General features: G+C 40.9%; 1 protein-coding gene across 1 annotated transcript; it reads left to right on the top strand.

Moving 5' to 3' along the window:
- The first annotated feature begins 4,886 nt into the window (after positions 1-4,886).
- Positions 4,887-22,280, top strand: lrrn3b (leucine rich repeat neuronal 3b). The gene is made up of 2 exons (XM_023417981.2): positions 4,887-5,234; positions 17,334-22,280. The coding sequence occupies exon 2, from the start codon at positions 17,771-17,773 to the stop codon at positions 19,898-19,900; it is 2,130 nt and encodes a 709-aa protein (XP_023273749.1). The 5' UTR covers positions 4,887-5,234; positions 17,334-17,770; the 3' UTR covers positions 19,901-22,280.
- Positions 22,281-23,793: the final 1,513 nt, after the last annotated feature.

Here is a 23,793-nt window from a genome sequence, read left to right as displayed (position 1 = left end):
TTTATGATGCTCTGAGTGCACCCTTCACTGGCTTCATGAGGTGTGAAGTCACCACGGTCAACTTGTACAATAAAGGTCTGAGGCAGAGAGGGCTAGAAGGCAAAAATGCAGACTCAGGTCTGGGTATAGAGCCATCGGTGCCTATCATCCGAGAGAGTATAGTCTGTTTTAGAGGTTTTGTTCTTTGTAAGTATGGAAAAGTAGAACATACCAATTTTTTTGGCTATCCTTAAAAATAACGATGATAATGACCTCTCAAAAAAATGACGGTTTATTATTTCAGCTACATTTTGTCATAATGCACAGCATTAAACTAAACTCTGTTTTCAGGAACAGTAAAGCCAGACCTTGATACTTTAAATATTCACAGCGTATTTTTCAAGCATTGCAGAATCTTGTGTAAGACAGGATTCACTGTGTAGAAGGTTAAATACACAGACAGCCCACATGATAAAGTGTTTTTCCATGTCTTTGCCACTACCTGTAGTCCACACTTGAATACACATCTCAAGCAATTTTCAGCTGTGCAAAACTTGTACTAATGTTACACGCGTACATAATCACCTTCAAAACGTAAGGATGTTAAAGACACCTATAAATTAGAGTTGCATGTATAAAATTGTCAAGGCCAATTCAGATTTTTTAATAAGTCTGGCGAGCTGATTCTGATTTTGGCTGACTCCAATTTTAAGAACATGGCTGAGCTGAAGCAGCTGTAAAAGAAAGAATGGTCCAAAATTCCTGAACATTGTGCAGGTCTGATCTGCAGCTACGGAAAGCACTTGTTTGAGGTTATTGCTGCCAAAGGAGGTTTGATCAGTTATTAAATCCAAGGGTTATGACCAATCAATGCAGAAAACAAAATCATTTCAAAGGGTTCACTGACTCTTTCTTGCCGTGTGCATAAAAAAAAGAAAAAAAAATTAACTATTATATTAGGCTTCATCTTAAAACTATAAAATGTAATTCTTGCTAATGAGACCTGAGTTTCATGAAGTCAGGAATAATAATATCATAGTCTTCTCACCTAGTAATGAATCAAAGAATCAACTGATGGGACAGGGATAGGGACCAAAATCCACCCATTAACTAGTTATCCTCAAAAGATAAGCAGGTGGGCTGGAGCCAATCCGAACCGACATTGAGCATGAGGCGAGATACAGGTCGCCAGTCTATCACAGGGCTATTTAGAGTCGCCAGTTAACCACATGAAAAAAATGTTATGTCTACCAGGGTTTGTTAGTACTCTGTAATTTAAATAGGGTTTCATTTCCTTTATGAAATGTTATAATAACAAATCACATTTGCTTAGGTCAGGGGCTTCAGTCCGTATACACAATAGTGTGATAAATATATAAAAACACACACACACACACACACATACACACACACACAAAATACTTTCTGTCACTTTCAGAAGCCAAACATTGCCCAAAATCTAACGCACCTATCATCATATTTAAACAGTATCGTGTCAGACAGACACACCCAGATTTTCAATCCTCCGTCTACTAGAAATTTATGTTCATAGACTACTTAACTGCTTTTCCAGTTACATTGTGGTGGCAACATAATTGCTGGCTGGATTTCATTCAGAGGAAGCGCTACATTTATGAATGGCAGTGGAGTCACCACAGGGGTGGTTGGCGTAGATAGTGGACATATACGAAGCACATGAATGTCACACCAGAGATTGGAGCTCACATCCATCCCGTCCTGTCTGTGGTTAATATTCGTTATGGGGATGAAAAGCTGGCTGTTAAAGAACAAGGCAAGCTATGTTTAAATAGGGCGATAATGGTGTACAATTTGGGACAATCTTTGGTGGATTTAGAGGTGGAGACTTCCTCCTCTTTAACTGGGAAAAGAAAACTGCAGTTTTATCATTTTAAAATCTGGATTCTGTGTGTGCGTTTATAACAAAAATACTGATGAAAACAAATGTGTCACCCTGTCAGGTAGCCTGTCATCCTGTTAGTGAAGCTGTCAGACAGCCGGTACAATAAATGTGTAAAGCACGGACATTTCAGCTTAGCCACGTACTTGTTCTCAAACATTTCTCGATTCAGATAATCATGGTGTGAATAACAGAATTATATTTCACTACATCAGCCAAATGTGGTTCAACCTGACCACATTGTATACCAACATATTGAAAATGAGAACAGACAAACTGTAGCTACTCTCCGTGCTATTGCTACTGTATCTGAACTGAATTAAAACAGCTTTCTGGTCGTGTTACTATCATTACACATTGCTGGGCTCTCTTGAAAAGGCCATTTGTCCTATTATCACAGACAGGGGGGTAAGGCTGGCAAATCCCGCACAAATCTTAACTAGCATTATGATAAATGCAGAATAAGCAAAGGAAAGGGAAAACATGGGAAGTATTAGAAAAATTGCATAATTACTCTAGTTTGAGTGAGCAGCACCTGGGGCATGGCAGGATCCTCTGCATCCAATTAAAGGAAACTGTCTAAATATTCTCATGGCATTATATTTATTCATAAAGGTCATCCATTTATGAGTAAACTTTCAAAATAAATAATTTGGGCAATTTACATGAAATTTGAATAATTTCTACTGGAGATTCGAAAGAGAACTTATAGTGATAATGACCCAGCAAAACTCCCATATGTCCCTGAGGCTTTACAGAAATGTGAGTGACACCAAACACAGTAGATAAAAGAACATCATGTACGGGAAGGTTGTATATATTAAAACTTAAACCTGGTGAAATCAGACACAGGTGGTGTTAAAACATCCTGCTGTAGTACAGTCTTTGGATCAGAACCCTTTGGGCTGACAGATGAGGTATGTCTCTTTCTCCGAGGCTGCGGATAACCCTTCTCGACCTCCAGGACCATCAGTTTGTAGAACATTGTGTTAGAAATCCTCCTGGGATCCGAGTCGGGAGCTCTGGAGCTAATAGGTACAGATATCCATTTTCTTCCCTGCCTGCCGCCTTCTTCCTCATAGCCCTGCACTGCAAAAAATGTCCATCTCAAATGTACTCGCACACCAAAAGTGGCAGCTGCTGGCCAGGCACAGTTTGCGCTGATTTTAAACTCCAACCACTGCAGAAAGAACCACAGCAGCAGTGCACTTGTGCTGACGCGATTAGTAAATCTGCCAAGAAGTGGTGGCAAATCAAAATATGATATTCAATTCAATTGCTTTACATAACGTTTCTGTTAAAATAAAAAAATAAGTCAAACAGGACAATATAGTAGAAAATGGATAAAATAACTTTGTCATAAAAAATATGAACACATCTGTAGTTAAAGTAAGATTACAGTGTACTGCAGGTGATAAACACACAAGATGACGGCAGCATTATGTGTTTATGAGTGTGTTTCATTAAAGTCCTCCGCACAAAAATGTTCTGCTTATTGTGATGTCGTTTCGGGGTTTGTCCTTCGCTCTGCAGAATGATGTATGTGCAGAGTTTGACCCTCACAAGCTGTTTCACATTCATTCGCCGAAGGAGGAAAGGTTTCCCTGCCTTCACCTTAAATCTTGAGTCAACACGTTCACACGCACATGTACGAGCAGCACTTTGTGACATCACAGCTAATTTGGAAGTCAGCCATGGTCGAATATGCAGCTTACATAAGTGTAATGATGAAACTTAAAACCTCCAAACACTGAGAATTTACAGTGAAGTTAGGGAAGTCTTATGTTTAGTAGTTAAACTTTTAGAATGAAAAATATTTGCACATAAAGAGGGAGAGAGAGTACATGTAAATTAAGTTAATGTAAATTATGCACTTTTATATTTCTTACAGCATGTCTAACTTTGGACACAGTCATTTCCTTTCTTTATATAACTGAATCTGTGCAGTCGATGCTAAAACATCAACAGATTTAGCTTGACTCTGAAAGACAGCTAGCTTCTCTGCAATGAGCGGTTTTACTTTTAATACTTTGAATTACGTTTTTCTAATTGCTAAAAATGTCAATGCAGGACTTACACTTTTGATGGAGTATTTTTTTTTTTTTTTTTTTACAGTGTAGTATTGTTACTTCTATTTCTGTAAAAGATACATCTCCCATCACGGCTCCTGTATCACTTGGAACAGTCTTTAATGTTTTGTTGCAGCGTGTCAGGCTGCAGTGACATCTGTGTTTACATTAATGGATTCTGTGTGATTGGATGACATGTTGCATGACTACAGGCTCTAATAGCACATCCCCAAGCATTAAGTAACTAATTAGCAAAATTAAGTATCATCATGTGTAGTAAGACTGTAGTTGTGACGTTGGTGTAACCTGATTTTCTCCCAGGTCTAGAGTCCACTAGGTAACAGGGGTGAACTTGCTACACTCAGACATGAGTTTCCACATTGCAAGGGTTAATTATGGAGTATTTTGTGAGTCAAGACAAACAAGTCAAACTGAGCAACTGGCCAGTGTCGGGGTCAGACATCATGCCTGGTGCTGTCTAGTGGGCACCAGGACTTAGGAAGTGAAAGAGCCCTACAGTGCAGATAAACATCTTCAACCTATTACATTGAACTGACATCATTTGGATGTCAGTGGAGCGCCTTTATTTATTCATTTATTTAAATATTAAGACTTTAATATGTTAAAACTGCTTATCTTATCCACTTGTATTTGTGTTTCTTACTTTAAACACTATTTTACGACTCATGACTAGGCTGACTGACTTGTTAATATGGATATTTTTTGCAGCGTGCCTCACCACCAAGAGAAGAAGACATAGATGAGAACAGGCTTCTGGGATATGACTGACGGCTCCTCTCAGCCAACCAGAGCAGGGATGCTGCGAGCACCTCGCCTGCTTCTCTGACGCTATTGGCTGTCCTCTGGAGAGTCAGGGTTTGTTCTGATATTAATGACTGCTGAGGAGACGGCGGCGCATCTATGTGGTCCGCCTGACACTTGATCGAGGGGAGAGATGCGCCCTTAACAGACGCTGTGAAGACGGGAAGGGAAGGGCACGGGGAACACATGAATCTCTCTCCACACTCTGGCCAGCCTGCTTTTGGACTTCGCCGTTTGGCTTTGCCCTCCCCTCACGCAGAAGCCGTGTATTTTGCAGTGGAAGAGAGTCTAGAACTGATTTCTCATCAACTGCGTGAAAATAAGAAGACCACACATTGTTGACTGGCTTTATGTGGCGCGCTGGGGCTCTCTCGTCACTGAAGCGGCGTACTTGATGGGAATATAGACAACACATACTGTTCTGAGGACTATGATGGTTAAATCGGGTAAGTTTACTCTGTTTACTCCTCAAATATGTTTCTGTCATTTGATACATATCGCATGGTTGCTTCTGTGCAACGCATTTTCCAAGTTAATGAAAAACGCCTGGATTCAGTGATTCGGGGATTTTTTACTAGACATACCGACTCGCCGTTGAATTAACACGTCATTTCGCCTCACACATACTAATGTCCCGCGCGTGATTGCAGAAATTAGGGGAAATTTTGTAAGATAATTCTGCTGATGACTGGCCTCGAACCCTCACTTGACGTGGAGTCGCGCTTTTGCGCAACTATGCAGGATGCGCCTCAAAGAGACCGGATTCTCAAAGGACTCTGTTCAGGGCAAAAAGACATATTACAAAACGGACACGTGCGCGCGCGTCTGTGTGTTTGTGAGTGCGTGTGCATGGAGTGATGGACTGGTAGTTTCATGTCCCCCGGTCCTGCTTAGTGAGCGCTCACCAGACACGTCTCGAAGAAATCTACAGAATGCCCCCCACCCTCCCGTTAAACCTTCCTGTTGCAAACAGAAAAGTCGTTACCTACACATGCCACCAAAGTACGTTACACATCCTCGGGCTTAAAAAAAACAAAAAAAACAAACAAAAAAAACCCCATAACACTATCACACACTCCCTGGTGAAGAGGGGTGTCTTTGCTTTCAACGCCATATCGGCACGTTGCATCCACGGCTTTTGCGTAATTAACAAAATCACCGAGAGGCATGTACGAACGCATTCGCCATCATCACTTCACCTGCTTCTGCCTCTACACCCACACATCCAGGGATCCGGCTACGGGGGGGTGGGGGTGGGGGGTTGGGGGGTATTCACTAATCCCATAACTGCAGTGGGGCGTCTCTCTACCCTCTCTTTCTCTCCTTCACCCCCTCCCATTTTATCTCTCACACCCTCTCTTCTCTGTCCAAAATGTATGTCATCCAGCAGATGTATTACTCATGAATATTTCACAGGCAGATAAACAGATAATGGCTGATAATGACAAATGTGATTTTCACCAAGGGGGCTATTGAATCTGACTGCTGTAATCTTCTGTGCAGACATGTTTGGTGTATGCATGCGCGAGTGTGTGTGTGTGTGTCCGCTTGCTTGTTTCCGGTGATTGATACAATAGATTTTGGCCTCCACAGTGCAAATGACTCACCCAAGGCAGCTGCTCAATACGAAACACAGTCAAATGCCACATGAGAGCCATCATGCCCTCACATCAGACACCATGCCACGCTGAGAAAACCTCAGCCTACATGCTACGTATTGTTCCCACTTAGACTGAACCAAGGTTGTTTATATCTTATATTCAGCCACCAGCTTTTCAAAAGTGAGCCTGCAGCTGAGATTCCATGTTGTGCAAAATACAGTCCCAAATATCTGTGAAGCTCAAACACAAGTATATGCTTGCATCATAACATTACAGCCACGTTACAGTTTCTCCCCATGGTGATAAGAACAATAAAGCAAAGGAGTAATGGGCTTCTTCATTAATTTGGGCACATTTGTTCAAAACAAATCAATATTACATGTCCACAACAAGTCATACGCTTAAAGTGAGTGGCTTTGCGAATTGCCTATTGATCTGTGTGTGAAACGGTAAGAAGCAGGTGGGAAGGGGGGGTGGAAGTGGTATTGTGCCTGCAGTGGCCTTGTCGAGGTTTGGAGAGAATGATAGGCAGCACAGTGTGGGGGTTCCATATTAATTTCTCTATAGGCAGAGGACGACAGGTTCCTGTGAGGTGAGAGGATGCATGGGTGCCAAATGCTACTATTTGTTCAAAGTGGTGTTCAGGAAGCCTACAATTGCGCCATCGAAATCAAATTAATCACAAGATTCTTTTTTCCCCATAATGGTGGTAACAAGATGCCCAAGGATCTATCAGGGCTCCTGAGTGAAATGCATGTAAACATATTCACAAGACGGCTGCAGGGGATCAGCCTGTGCAGCCAAGCATAGGCTCGCTGATAGCATCCTGCTCCCAAACAAACACAGGCACCCATTAAAATGGAATAAGCACAGACAGAGGGCAAAAGGAGCAGGGGGGAAGAGAGTGGTGTGCTTGTTTGTTTTTGGATCTAGTGGATGGACTGTAGCAGACCCAAATTATATGAGAAGAGACAAAAGAAAGAGAGAAAGGGGAAACAAAAACAAAAAGGATCAAAACATGGTTTGATGGCAGCATCCATGACATTTTGGTGTTTTTTTCATTTCATATCAAATGTCAAAATGGGATGTGACACTTCCTTTGTATCCAGTGACATTTGCTTTTACGTTTGTTTTTGGTGTTTAGCTAGCACACGCTTCCAAAGTGTGTGGGTAAAGTCTTTCATGCCAGAACAGCACTTGAACAAAAAGGTTTATTGAAACTTATTATGAATAATTATAGATAAATGTCAGGTATTTGGAAAACAAAAACCAAAACTGATATTGTTGCTCACAAAAAGAAAATCAAAGCTATTAATTGGTAATTAGTCTGCTATTCTGCAGATTCATATCAGAGATGGACATGATAGGGACATATGTCCATATTGCAATTTCAAACATGAGCAGAGAAGAAGGAGAGGACATCTGAGGGCTACTGCTGTGCCGCCCATCTGTTCTACATTCAGGCTGATACATATAGGCCCTCAGTGCACTAATGAAAAGCTGAGTGAATGAGTGATACTGTATCAGGAGACCAAAGTCTTCATGCACTAATGAAACTGCAGTGACTGATGCATGGGAATATGCATACATGTACAGGCACATACATGTATACTATAGATGGATGCATGCTTGTACACATGTATAGAGGTATGCGCTTAACTTACTTATATTACAAAGCAATTACCGCCGCCGAATTTCATTGTACTGCTAAGCCTCTGGAAAGATACGAAGCCATTGTGCCATTCGAAAACACCATATCTTTCATCTGTTTTAGCTGAGGAAGAGTAGCCGAGAATGAAAAGAGAAAGAGAAAGCCCATATCAAACCCCATGAAATCATAATAAAGAGGTCCAAGCCAGCGATAAATGCATTTCAGTGGCATATAATGATTGATTCCGTCTGCCGTAGGAGCTTATTCCCTGCAGGCTTGTGGCCCCTTGACCAGCCATATATTATTCATATAAATATAGATAGCTGCGCATCTTAGAGGCAGCACACATGCCACATTTGCACCTGCAGATTCAATTTGGCTCTGACTTTGAGGGATATGCCTCTGGCTCCATTCCCCCTGCCCGTCCCCCCCACCCCCACCACCAGTCCTCACACCTCCCTCTTTCATTCTGGCTACCAGCTATACATGGAACATTATGCAGATTTTTGTCAAGAGTGAGTGCGATTATGTTGGGGGAGAAATGAGTGTTGGAATGTTCGCTACGCCTTTGACCTTATCAGCTGCAGCCTTAAGCTGGATACCTTGGCTTAATTTTAATAGATGCAGCACTATGTGAATTAGACAAGGAGACCAAGCTGTGCTCTTTCACTGTGTGGTGCGTTATGCATGCATTATGCGAATGAGCGGGTGCATGTTTGTTTTTTTTTATGTTCTCTGTGAGGAGACAGTTGGCTAAATTATGTGTGCAGGCTCGTGTCTGCAAAATGCATGGATCCTTTCTGTGTGTTTGCATGTGTTCCTGTCCACTGTGTGTGCGTGTGTGTGTGCGTGCGTGTGTGTGTGTGTGTGTGTGTGTGTGTGTGTGTGGATGAGTGCAGGTGGGCGTGCTATAGCGTTCGATACTGCAGCATGTGTGTTCTCCCTCACTCAGCCCAAGGGTAAGTCCTGTCCAGAAAAGAGCTGAAAAACCAGAGTTGAGGGTCCTGTGGTTAATTTGGATCATTGATTTTACATTAACAGTTGACTTGCCACTGATTCATGGCCATACAAGTGCAGATGTAAGGGGAAAGGTTTTCATCCGCTTCCCACACGCACGTGCACACATCCAGATGCACATACATACTGAAAGCTTCATTATACATACACACTGCATAGAAGGTTCCCTTTAATGGACTCTCCCTTACCTTGGAGAAAGTATAATAGCAAATCAATGAGGTGAAGGGCAAAAGGAGGGACAGTAAAGCCTTCCAGAGGCACCCACCTACTAAGGGGCTTACCCAGGATGTGTGATGGAAGTGGCTTGGTTGTGTCACGGCTTTGTTACATGTCCACCACAGTGTCAACCAGAAATGTTGCAGAGGTTCCATGTCTTCAAGCGTTTGTCCTTGCTAATAATTCACTCTGAAAAGAAAAGTACCCACTACAAAAAGATTGGCAACACAAAAACTATTTTTCTGCTTTGTGACAATTCTGTTTTTCATATTATCCAATTGGTTTTTAATGGTTTATTTATACTTTAAAATTAAGAGAATTTTCTGGACTCAAATCAAAATCACTAAAATTGGAGATATGTGTTTGCAAAGCAACTGCCTGTAATATAAAGAAATCAAAATAAAAGTAGTACGTTATGTGCAGTCTGAAATTAGTTACACTCATTATCCTACCATGGCATGTATTAACAATATTTCATTTTATTTCAGCCGTAAATGAAAATGGATTTACAGTATTTACGTTGACAAGTGATGTCAGAGGCGCAAACTGGAGTAGGGAGAAGAGCGGCACCTGAACTGCAAGTGAGGCTCACAGCTCATGTGTCTGATGGAAATTGAAGCTCTAGGTGGAAAATGATCAGCTCTGGTAACTGAAATGCAACCAGAACCCAACGCAAGCACATTCGGTGGGGATAAGGGGTTCCCAAAAACTCGTTGGCAGTAAGAAAATAGGAGGACGGTCAGACAGGATAGACAGACAGATGTGGCACAGCAGGGGTGACAAGCATTGAAAAGGCAATTAGGCCGACAGAAAAGGAGATATGCAGGGAGACAAACTGAAATGCCTGCTCTCTCTCTAGCCCATTGCTTGGGTGGATCGCGATACTAATGGAGAACATAAGGAGGAATGTTCGTCATAAGGGTTTGAAGAGCAGAGAGAAATGTGAGAAAACTGGATGAAAAGGACAAGGTTTATAAAAAGATATGTGGGGGTTGCAATATCATGAGAAAAAGTGAATGAGAGAACGAACACTGAGGAAAAAGAAAGAGCCAGAAAGGGGAGGGGGGGCTTGAAGAAGAAAGCCTTGTGAGGCTTATTACCAGTGGATCAAAATTCCCACTGAACCACTTCTACAATACACAGGCTATTCTCCTGAAAGAGGAGGCAATCTGGCTGCGCCCTACTTTCCACTTACGTCTGACCTTTATGTCTTCCACCCAGTTTTACCACAGAGAGTGTAATGTCTACCTCTCAGCAAATGCAATACTGCCTTGTTACCACTTAAACTGTGCAGGCCTCATAATCATCTCCCAAAGGGCCAATATGCTCCCACAAAACCTACATTGAAACTTATTCCACAGCACAGATCTCACAAATTTTCCTTTTATGCGCACCATAATCCTTACAGAACATGTATTTTGTATAATAAATAGTTTTACTTTTACATGAACTGTAGGTCAACCTGTAGCCACACAGGGCATCGATGGGCATCCAACTTGCAACAAAGTAATCATCTCTAGCTCCCCCACTCTGCAAAACTCCATCCAAGCCCTGTGAAGCGATGGGGAGGATTTATAACTCATTTCAATAAACAGCATAAAATAAACAGTTCTGCCTGGCTGTTTGGCTGCCCGGCCGATTTGAGTCAGGGTTGCCTGAATTAGCAGTGCAGAGCCACGAGGAGCAACGCTTTGTGCCTCTACTGTGCACACTCATTAATTTAAAGTGGTCATATCTCACTGGTCTCTAATCAAACTGCATTTGTGCCATTACTGTCCGCAACAGCCACGGTGTTAGTATAATGGAGGTGGCCCGGTGGGAAATAAGTGTGGGGTGTTGCCAAGATGCTGAATAGAAAGGCTTTTCACCTTGACAGTGGGTGAAACTCTTAAACGTAGCCATGTAGACGTGTCCCAATTCAGGTATATCATGATTAGTGTGGCAAACCTTCCCGGGGACAAATAATCTCCAAATAGTATATTTGGAGAACATAAGTCATGAAATCCACTCAACACATGAAGTATGTGCCTGTGTAAAATTAAGACAACAGAATAAAAAAATAAAAAAAAGAAAGAAAATTATGCAGGTAATACTGCCTAAATGTGCTGATTTTAATGAGGACAGATTTCAAGGCATCCACTATAGTCAAATGTCATACTAATTAAGAGTGAAATCTGTGACTAACAAGACAAGACATACCAGTTTATAATGGTGATGCAATGACACTGTCATTTCCAAATCGCTTCTTAGTTGGAATAAGCCTATAAATACACATATATTGTTGCTCCCAACTGTTAATGGTGATGGAGGGACACTGCCACAATGTATATAAAACTTAGTTTTTGAATACATGCGTGAAAATCTATATGACATTGGCCTACAGTACAGATACTTTTCTTAAAAGCGGTTATAATTAATATTTTTTTAAATGTAATGCATCAATTGACTATGTGTAATTTGCCATAGGTCCCTTGTAATGACAAACCCACAGATAATAATCAGATATAATAAATTGACCAGACCTCACAAATCCAGTTATCAGTAAGGTTCTAATAATAATCACCTGAATCTGTAGCTCTCCTCAGCCCTATGGAGCATTATAACGTCTTTCAGCTCGCAGTGTCATTTTCAACCTTAGAAGGCAGATGTTCAGCTTGAACCCACTGTTCAGTCTGCCCAGCATCACTGAGGAGAGAGACTGAGCTAGCTGGTGAACATAGTGGAGCATTTAGCAGCTAAAGAGCCACAGATTTCCTTCAGTTGTTGGTGGAGACCAAAACAGAGCTAAGAGAGTTTACGTTGGACTTACAGAGTCACAAATAAATGCTAATGTTTCTCTATATCTGCGTGATATGTAAATACGCAATATGCTGCCAAGCTCTTCGTATGAACATAAAATATCAGCGTTGTGTTTACAGCTTGTGTCTGTGGCCCCCATGTGGCAAACAAAAAAAGATATCTGAACCCGACAGGTTTAACCAGCGGCCGTATTTCACACAGTTAAGGCAGAAGCCAGATACCAGGAACTTGTTTGCTGTAATGTTCACATTCTGGATTAAAACTGGCGAAAGTGAAAAGCCCATAGGCTAGACTGTCAGCCTGCTACTGTAATGGAGGTGCTTTGGAGATTGTTGCTTGAATGATCCCCCCCCACCACCACCTCTTCTTCCTGTACACCTGGGAACTCGTGTTAGCTCCATGAGTGAACACCTTGGACTGACCTATAAAAGACTTCCACTGGCTCCCTGAGCAAATGTCAAAGTGTAGGCTTAATGTGTTATTGCAGGTAGACATTAGTTTACAGGAGATCCCATTTCAGGCCCTATAGGTTACATTACCAGTTGTTGATTATGTATCGCCCCGGTCTAGATTTCCACACGTTTTTCCAGGCACAGATTACAATCATCCATCTTTGAATTGTATTTGCCCCAGCCATATTAAACCACATTCCTCTTTGTCCAACAGTTACGCAGCCGCTTAATGCCAAATACACATCTTCTCTTGCTTGGAAGTCTGTGTTGTCTCCGAATCTTTTCTGGGCTTTTGGCTGATTCTTCTCCTTCATGGTCTTTCTACGGTTAATATTTCCTGCAATGACAGCATTTTCAGGGTCACCAGAGGTTAATACACCACTACTGATACTATAACAAGTTCTTCCTCTGGCAAGTCATTTTGTCCTCCAGATCTCTTCTCTCCCTTTTCCCTCCACTCCCGCTCCACCTCAATTACCAGAAACTGAGCAACGGATTGTGGGAAATTAGCTCTATATAGAAGCTCTGCGTGTGTGTGTGGGTGTGTGCGTGTGTCTGTGTGTGTGTGTGTGTGTGTGTGTGTGAGAGATGCAGTGCTGGGTAGCTCGACTGGACCTCTTACTAATAGGTTAGTGCAAGCGGTGTGTGGACTACATAGTTACAGCAGTCACGGTGCAAGGCCCCGAGAATACAGACTGCCTCTTCTCTGGGCTTCACATAATGCAAACGCACAATACCAATTTGCCTGTTCAACTGCCTGTAGCTGATTAGTATAGTTCACTTAAAATGATGTAGTTTGGTGGGAAAGTATACTGCAGTATTTCAATTTTAAGTGTGATGAAATGCAGTAGTAAGCTGTACCCTTAACAAGCCCAATATCTGCAGCAAAACAAGCTTTCTAAAGGGTGGCTGTGTTGCTGAGAGCTTTTCAGTTTTGCTGATGTGTTAACACACCTTGATTAGGTGTATTGAGCTACGTCGATGTTCCGCTTGTCATTTACATTTGCCAAAAGAAAGAATGAAAGAAAGCATTGTATTAAACATTTTCTAGGTGTACTACATAGCTGTCGTATCTCAATTGTATCTATTCTAAACTGTTTTATTATGTAACCAAGTCATTGACTCAACACTACTCCACTCAGGCAGTAAGCATGCCTGAAGTCTTGGTACATTTGCCACATCAGACACATTGCCACACAAGATGTCACCTCTGATTCAGTCAGCTCCTTTTTACAAGTGACTCTTAATGTTTTACTTCAACAGCCCTTCACTGGGACCTGAGCGGAAATTCTGGAGACTGTAAATTAAACCAGATTTAAATAGATCTGTCTACAATGTTAATACAGTAACTTTAAAACATAGTCAATATTTGATCTGGTCTTGCTCTCATATTCAATATGATGATATACACAGTGTTAAGTGGCAACATACATTTGAAAACAGCATTGATAAATAATAAAATTATAATAATAATAAAATTATAATAATAATAATAATAATGATTTGAGAAAAAATATCAATTTTAAATGTATTGACTTAGTTCACATGACTCATCGTCAACGCTAGAGCTAATGTTGAAGTCTTTTTAATTTCTAGAGATTCAAAACACAAAATCTCAACAATTTTAATGGTTTTATTAAAGCAACGCTTTGACTCTGTGTGTAATGTGATACCGTTTTCTAGTGGGATTAAGGCCATTTTACTTCAGACTGAAAGCTTGATATATGAACTAGCTGAAACTAGTTTTGGTTATTGGAAAATGTATCTGCTGTACACTGTTTTGATAATTGCATAATTGGTGTTTTAGAAGCAAAAAGGCCATTAGTGTACTGTACTTGTTCCAGCTTCTCAAATGTCAATATTTCCTGTTTTTTTTTTGTGTTTTTAATAGTTGATAATGTTTGCATTTTGGATTGCTGGTCAGACAAAATAGACAATTTTATTTAATCAACTTGAGGTCTAGGAAATTGTGATAGGCATTTCTCAATATTTTCCTTTTATATGCATCTTATAGACCAAGTTATATAGATTTATGATTAATTGATAATCCAAAAAATAATCAGAAGATTATATAAGGAAAATAAAAAATTACATCCATTCCAAACATTTGCAGGAACTGTTAATTTACTGACAAAATGTAGTGTGATGCTTGGGAAATAACTACTGGCCACAACCACATCTGAAATCTTGATTTTTATGAACCAAGAGTTGGATTATTAACAGAATTTTATCCTCATTAATAAGCAGGGAAATATGTTGTGTTTTCTGGCCACACCACTTTGCCAATTCTCTGGTAATGCCTTACTAATCCTATCCTAAATTTTCATCAATGTGGGACACATTAAACTAAAATAATGTTAGTCAATCTGTCTCTTCTAACCCTTCTTAGGATCCCAAACCATCACCAAACCTAGCCAAAATCGATGAAGTAATACCTGATTTAATGTGTTGCAACATTATTTCTTATTCCACACCAACACTGCCAATACGGACGCTCTGCTTTGGAGTGCTGCAAAGTCTCAAACAGAAAATATTGATCCCGAAAATGGAAGTCCAAATATATCCACACTGACACAATTAACACAGCGGTTAAAACACACAACAGCACACCTTGTTAGAGCCTCCAGCAGTGATTGCACAATAAAGCTATGCAATAACAGTTAACCTGACCACATTACACTGCTGGTAATTGTGATTAGTAAAGAGGAAAGCCATAGCGAGGAGAGACGAGATCCAAATGCTGTGGGTTAAATTACAGAATCTGGCCCTGTTTCCAGGGTGCGGATCAACTACATAGCCCACAATGAAGAGCCAGTGCTGAGGGAGAGAATTTAAACCCTGTTTATCAGAATGCTCTGGGTGTTGCAGCTTATTAAAGTGCAAGGTGCTTTTGAAAAATAATACCCGCTCTCTTTCTCTCTCACTCTCCTTCTACTAGCTCCATGTCTGCCTCCCCTCCACCCTCCCCCGTCCAAACCAGGCTCCAGCCCCTGCTGGAGCAGAGGTTGAAAAATGAACCCATGGCTTGGCTTCGCCAGTGGGGCAAACTGCAGCGTTTCTGCTGCCTTCAGAAGTTTTTACTTATTTATTTCATTTTATTTTTTCCCCCACATGTCCCCTGTGGCCACTGAGGTGGAAACAGTGAGGGTGATGAAATTAAACCATTTCTTTCTGTTCTTGTTCTCACTTTCCAGGCGCCGTCACACATCTCCTTTTGATTCTTTCCATTTCATCCCTCGTCTCTCTTGACTTTTCATATGATGTGGTGCGTGCTCTTATACGCCAAAAATATCTCAAGCACCATCAACCCTATCTGTTCAGTAAGAGGCAGTTACATATATTGCACACTTCAACAGTGGAGCTTCTGTCATAGCAGGAAATAGAGGACACTAATAACATGATGCTAGAACAGACACTACATAAAAAACAAGATTTTTCAATCAATATCTGTTACTGAAAGAACTGTATCACCATTTGCCAAACCATAAATGGTAGATAAAAAAGTAAAATGTGGTCACTTGGTGGATTTGCTGGCCTTACAACGCTTAAGCATTTACTGTTAAATGTGCCCTATTTCATAAAAGGGCTAAAAACTGAGTTATAATGTGCCAAAAATTCCCACACTCACTAGGTACTGCTGGTCAACAGTTTCTGGCTCTTAATTCATTGACAGTGAAATAAAACGCATTTTACCATCCTAAATAAACTACTTACAAATATTAAGTTTATTGAATATTATTGACAAACTTGATATTAAATATCAAGTTGTTACCTAAAAACACAATGAGCGGAGTTACTATACCATTTTATTTGATTGTATGAATTCTGAGCAGGAAATGTATGCACTACTTTATATAGTGCAGTCAGTGGCATGTCCACTACTTTCTGTGAGCAGTCTCAGTTTTCACAGATATATTTCGAGAGATATTTCAGAGACAGCTATGGTTTCATTTTGATGATGATTTTGTCATTTAGCAAAACCATAGATTTGATTTGTAGTAATTTCTTTCTTCTCTCCAAGACCATGGCAGTATAATTATGCATTTTCTCCCTTTAGACTAGTCATATCATCCTGACCTGACCATCCATCTTCTGAAATCTCCCTCCATCGCCATGTGTGCGTTTGTTTGTCTATGCGTGTGTGTGTGCGCTCACGTATGTGTGTACACCTTTAGTTAGGTGTTAGTGATGTGTGGCCACTGACTAGCTGCATGATCTGCATTTCCCAAAAATGTAAAATCCTCTTAATGTGCAGATTTGTTGATTGCAGAAAAATTTATTATGTCAACACATTAATGCATTTTTATGGTCGCTGCATCTTGTAATAAACAGGTACAAACTGCATTTGGGTCGATTGTTTGATTTCATATATTATATAAGCCTAGCTGTCTCACTATGGTGTGTGTTATTGGCTGCCCGTTTACTTGTTGCTATAGTGACTGACATATTCCAGTGTTTTTAAGCAGCTTGTCCTAAAGGCTAAGCTTAAGCCCTAGGATGTCTGCCATTTAAGAATCTTAATAAAGCCTTCTCTTTAACCAATAATAGACTAACACTGCTAACATCAGGATTGAATGCCATATTGTAGGGGCACATGCAGTATGTCCCCAGAATGAAGTCTAGAAGGTCAAGCAGATATAAATCCATGGTTCTGTGTCTTGAAGGGAGCGTGTATAAATGTCAACATGCATCAGTGTGCCCATAACAAATGTCAATATGCCCAAATCCTTCTTTTACTACATTCCCTGATGACCTCTATTATCATGTAATACTCACACCACTTCTCTCTGTCCTGTTTTTCTTACACAGGTAGGAATGGACTGGGCTGTGGACTCTGGAAGCTAGTAACGACAATCAATGAGGACATCCATCTTTGCCATCAGCAGAGTCTTCATAGACGACTATAAATGTGCTCAATATAAGTCCTTTGAGATATAATATCAGTCAGTCCTTTTTTCTTTTCTCCCCTGCCCATCTTCTTGGGTCTGCCTGCCTGAAACTTTGGCCCTGAACTCCGACACCAGCAGACAACATTGAGTGATTGGTCATTACATCCAAGGGCGTCTACACAGCAAGACAAAAAAATCCCTTGGGAACCCCACTGCAGCTGGTAGTGGTGGTGGTGGCAGGGGCGGTGAGTCAATCGCCTCAGCAGCTACAGCAAATGATTCATTATTTGTGAAGTTAACAGCTCAGACCACTTAATCTACAAGGACCAATTTCTTACTGGAGGGAATCGGTCCAATATGAAGGACGTGTCATTTGTGGATCGTCTCTTTGTCGGCTTGGCCATGGCCTCTTTTGTTGTGGCCACTGAGGAGAGGCCTGATTGCCCAAAGCTCTGTGTATGCGAGATTAGACCCTGGTTTTCTCCCAGTTCCGTGTACATGGAGGCACAGACAGTTGACTGTAATGACTTGGGACTCTTCAGCCTGCCGGAAAAATTACCAGTGGGCACACAGGTACTATTACTGCAAACAAACAATGTTGCCAAGATTGACAAACCCTTGGATTACCTGGCCAACATCACAGAGATTGATTTATCACAAAACAACTTATCCTCTATCAGTGACGTCCATCTGGGGAACCTTCCACAGCTGCTGTCTCTTCACATGGAGGAGAATTGGATACGAGAGTTGCCTGAGCGATGTCTGGCAGAGGTTGCTAACCTTCAGGAGCTCTACATGAATCACAACCTCATCTCCTCCATTTCCCCGATGTCTTTCCAGGGTCTCAGCAACCTTGTGCGGCTCCACCTCAATTCAAACAAGCTGAAGACCATTAAAAGAGAGTGGTTCGAACCCATGCCAAATCTGGAGATCCTGATGATTGGTGAGAATCCAGTTCTTTCTATTGATGATATGAACTTCAAACCTCTCAGTAACCTCCGCAGTCTTGTACTTACCAGAATGAACTTGTCTCAGCTTCCTGATGAGGCACTGGCTGGTCTTGATAACTTAGAGAGCATCTCTTTCTATGATAATATTTTCCCTGAGGTGCCTCATTCAGCCCTAAGAAATGTAAAAAATCTTAAATTTTTGGATCTAAATAAAAACCCAATTGCAAGAATACAGAGAGGGGACTTTGTGGATATGCTCCATCTGAAAGAACTGGGGATTAATAGCATGCCAGAGCTAGTTTCAATTGACAGCTTTGCTCTCAATAACCTCCCTGAGCTGACCAAAATAGAAGCCACCAACAATCCTAAACTCTCCTATATCCATCCTAATGCTTTCTACAAACTACCGCGCCTAGAAACCCTAATGCTAAATGGCAATGCGCTCAGTGCCCTCCACAGGATTACTGTCGAGTCCCTCCCAAATCTTAGAGAAGTTAGTATGCACAGCAACCCTATCCGCTGTGACTGTGTAGTCCGCTGGATGAACATGAACAAGACCAACATTCGCTTCATGGAGCCCGATTCTCTCTACTGTGTGGAGCCTCCAGAGTATGAAGGGCAGCATGTTCGACAGGTGCACTTCAGGGAGATGATGGAGATTTGTCTGCCACTCATCTCTCCCGAAAGCATGCCTGGGCATATTAAAGCACAGAATGGGAGCTCAGTGTCACTCCACTGTCGGGCCTTCGCTGAACCAGAGCCGGACATCTATTGGATCACCCCATCTGGTACCAGAGTCCTGCCAAACACAGTGTCTGACAAGTTCTACATGCACCCAGAGGGAACGTTTGACATCTATGATGTAACAGAAAATGAAGCTGGTCTTTACACTTGTGTTGCCCATAATCTGGTTGGAGCTGATCTTAAATCGGTTTCAGTAGAGGTGAATGGATATTTTCCCCAACCTGCCAATGGTTCTCTGAATATCGCGGTCAAATCAGTGGAGACAAACTCCATCCTGGTTTCCTGGAAAACCGGCCCTGGCACCCTGGCTCCCAACATTAAATGGTACACTCTGTCAGATGTCAACCATCCCACCACAGCGTTTACCACCAGAGTTCCTTCTGACATCCAGGTCTACAACCTCACCCACCTAAGCCCTGCCACTCACTACAAAGTATGTGTGGATGTCCGCAACATCCACTACAACCATGACACCAAATGTGTCAATGTCACCACTAAGGGATTAGAGCTGGCAGCCAAGGACACAGAAAAATGGGACGCAGCAGTAATCACTGTCTTTGGTGTGCTCTTGGCTGTGATTTCAGCGGCCTGCCTGCTTATTTATGTGTCTCTGAGGAACCACCACCTTTATGGGGATATAAGGAAATGCGACTCCAAAGCTTTGCTGACACCAGTGGAAGCTACCGGTATGCACTCTCCTTTCTTTACAAAGCTGTGGGTTTCGGGTAAGGGACTGCCAAGTGGAGTGGAAGTGAAAGCCACAGTCATAAATGTATCTGACAATGCTTTTTAAGAAGCGCAGCTTTGTGGAACACCACACACCAACTACACTGAATGGACAAGGCCATGGGCAGGGGTGGAGGAATCTGTAATACTGTTTCTAAGGCATACCCATTGCTGGTCCCTGTCTCAGATACACTGGCAAAACTATTACTGGACTGGGATGGAACTGTTTAAAATAGACTACATGCTCTCCCAGTTTCAACCGTAGCTGGTGGCTTTGTAACCGTTACATCAAACCAAGCTAACATCAACAGGAAGGGGCATTTACTGCAAAAAGATACATTTCAGTACCATTCATACAGAAATGCAGGCAGTGAAAAGGAAGTGAAGATGATGATGATGATGATGATGATGATGATGATGATGATGGTCAACTCTCTTGTAATTGACTGTTAAATGTGTTCAGAGTTGTGGAACTGTCTGTGTGGTCCCAAGCAATACCGTCTGTGCTTTGTCAAACATCCATAGACGAGTTAGAGATACAGTAATAACACCTGTCTATTATGGGAAGGGAGATTTAGTAGAGTAGACAAATAACAGTGACTATGGTGTAAGCCTTTTGATGAAATATACCCCCCCCCACCCTTTTTCTATTTAAAAATGGATTCTTGATTTTTCATGGAAATACTGTTAGATATTCTATTATGTTGATGTAATGACAAATCCTCTGTATCTGAACGGTTTAAATGGGTTTTAAATTAAGGCAAGGAGCAGACTACTTTTGATTACAATGTCACATTAAGCTTAATGAAATTCAGTTACAAAATGGGCATCTAGAGAGGACATTTTCCAAATGGCTGTTTATGCTGTGTAGTTCTCATTGCAATGGTGACTGGGAAAAATGTGAATATGTTGGACTAAAAGAGATATAACAGGTTGATAAAAAAAAAACAAAAAAAAAACTGAGGTGACTGATGCATTATTGCCGCTAGAAGCAGTCCGTTTTGCCCTGGTAAGTGCCTACAACAAGAACTACATGAGGTAAACAGAAGAAACTGAAGAAACATGTCAGTCACAGCAAAACATGGCCATGTCATCATTGCAAAATCACAAGCTATTCTCCAGTAATTTTAGTGGAAATACCTTCTCAGTATTTTTAGCATACATATTTTAAGAAAACATTTCGTTGTTGCTTTGGGTGTAAAGTTAAAAAGCCATTTTTTTATTAACTGTATTATATGTGTTTAATGGGCACAACAGACTAATTAACAAAAGTGCTGAGAAAAAAAATAAATGTCATTGTTTCTTTTACAAACATTTGCCTACTTTCCCTCTTTTGCTTTTTTTTTTTTTCTCATATTAGTCATAATACATCTGGTTCATATTTGTTTTCTCCATCATTCAGCCATGGGTTAATGTGTAGTGTCTAATAACTTATGTGACATTTCAATTACAAGTATGTAAAACTAAATATTGATAATATCCAAGTGGTACAGAACAAAAAACTGCCTTTTGAGTCAGTCCACAGGGAAAAAGTCAGGAGACTTTAGCTGAATGGTTGAATGGTCGTCCTTACCCAGAATAAAAAAAAACAAAAAAAAACAGCAACAAAAGAACAGAACTCATTAGCCGCCTCATTAAGAACATGTTCGTCCTTCAGCTGGTCTGAATATAGTCACTGTGTTTCAGCTACAGCTGCTGCTGCTCCTGTTTAGAGAGGGACACAGCGTCCCTACGACAGAGAGATAAAGTGCAGTACTGAAAAGTCAACGGAGGGTTGGATAGAGCCGAGTCTAAGCTTTAGGACTCACATTTTATTTGTTTTACTGAATTACCCAGCACACAGAACATTTCACATGAGAAAGCCAAGCATGATGAATGGTTGTCAGAGGCAGAGTGACATGGCGGATTTATCAAACAGAGCCTTACGCTCATACATCAGACCAGCCTTCAGCACCATGGACAGAGGCTTTTAGTGCCAAGGCATCTGTCAAAGACAAAGGAGTTAAAATATAACATGGTGCGCTCCTCAGGTAATGCTCAGGTCAGACTGAGTCTGTCTCTTTGCAAAAACAGGCACAAGTACAGATGTACAAACAAGCCTGGCAGAGCTAAAATCTACTTACATTTATAGAAAAACATGCAAAGGTACATGCAAACATGAATTCAAGGTCATCGATTGACACAAAGAGTTACGTATAGAAGCTGACAAAAATAGAACAAAATAGTCAAGGGCACACTTGATATACACACACACACGCAAGCATGCGCACACACACACACACACGCACACACACACACACACAAACCTTTCATACCCAGAGGTTTAGCAGCTTCAGTCTCTCTTAGTCTGCGTGCTTGGAGAAACACAACATAACAGCCAAAGAAGCCACTAAATGAGTTGACTGACCAAACATGTTCTATGAAATTAAAGCAGCTCATGGATATTAGCCTTATTGTTGTTGTTGTTCTTTTTTTATTTTTTATTTTTACAACTCATGATTTGATTACATACTTGAGTGAATAAGCTTAATGTTATCTGGAAACTCATCTCTCCTGCTTTCTATCCCAATCTTATGCATTTCCACAATCTCTCTTTCCTCTGGCTTAGTCTCCCTCTCTCTCCCGTCACCGTCGACACTCTCCCTCCACTGGCAGGCATATGACCTTTTTTTTTTGTCTGAATTTGAACATTCAAAGCAACTTATATTAGACAAATACCCTCTGGATTTAAGTTAAATCCCATATGAAAAGAACCAGTGAGCTGTCACCATTTAATCCACAGTGTTTCTTGCTGAATCGTCAAATATTTCAAATATTTCAACTATTTCAAATATTAAAACCTCCTTGTTCCTTTCAAAAAAGCCATCTGCACTGAGGCAGATATTAAAGCGTGCTCAGTGAAAGCTTAGAGTTGGGTGTTCCTACTGGTTACATATTCATTTTAATTTTCTGAGGATCATTGTCACACAGCCTGAGATTTGATGGTGCAATCCAACAGTGGTGGGTGCAAGTTCAATAGTCTATTTATTTATTTAAACACAAGGCAATCATTAAGTCAGAGACTGGCAGGTAATTTCCTTTCTACATTACTAGATGGAATAAATGTGGAAAAATGTAATACTGGAAATGTGAATCCGTGAGCCTGTTTAATATTGCTGAGTTGATTCAGACCTGCTATTACAACAGAGCACACGTGGGAACACTACTACAATTTCCTAGAGTGCGTACAATGGTACTATTTAAACACAATGTACTTAATAGTTCTCCAAGTACCTCACATTCATTATAGTTTTATTCAGACAACAGCCTGATTTCATAATAAATGTTTTTTTTCTTTTTTGAAAGCTGCAATTAAATATTTAATTTACCCTCTATCTGAGATGAGATAAAAAATTCGTACAGCACTGCAAGGGCTGCAGAAAGCAAACAATGTTCACGCTGCTATAGGCACTTTTATATGTTTGAATTATCAGGCTATTAAAGTTACAAACTTCCACGTAGGTCAGCCAGTGTAGCTACAGGCAGCCACATTCCAATGAAAAGTGAAATGTCAACATGCATTTACAGTCCTGCTGCTAGCACTATGTTTAATGCCACTGCTTGCTTTTAAGAGGCCTTTATAGCCAGCTATTGGAAAAACAACCGGATGACCTATGGACTGCAATAACAAAGCACTGATTTCTTTCATGACAGAATAAAAATGTATTTGCCTCTTGGACCCTGTATTAATTAAAGCAACAGTTTTGCTGCAGCAGTGTAAATTGTTTTGTGTCTCATCACTTGTAGCTGATGTTAGTGCCGATGACAGGTGAATTTTTTCATGTATCATCAGTGAGCCAGTGCATTGCAATTCTGAACATGCATTTCTGTGTATTTCCTGAAAAGTAGAGACAGAATGTCACATCAGATTTGGTATGGCTCATCAAAGAGCAACCAGTCAAAAGCCATTTGTGTGTGTGC

Source organism: Seriola lalandi, unplaced genomic scaffold (assembly GCF_002814215.2).
Source record: "Seriola lalandi dorsalis isolate HSWRI2012SDOR001 ecotype SW California unplaced genomic scaffold, Sedor1 jcf7180002054579, whole genome shotgun sequence".
In the NCBI taxonomy this organism is placed as follows: domain Eukaryota; kingdom Metazoa; phylum Chordata; class Actinopteri; order Carangiformes; family Carangidae; genus Seriola; species Seriola lalandi.
Note: the sequence above shows the minus strand (reverse complement) of the source record. Positions and strands in the feature narration are given on the sequence as shown.

Coding starts and splice junctions, on each gene's coding strand:
- lrrn3b (XM_023417981.2), top strand. CDS start 17,771: ATGAAGGACGTGTCATTTGTGGATCGTCTCTTTGTCGGCTTGGCCATG.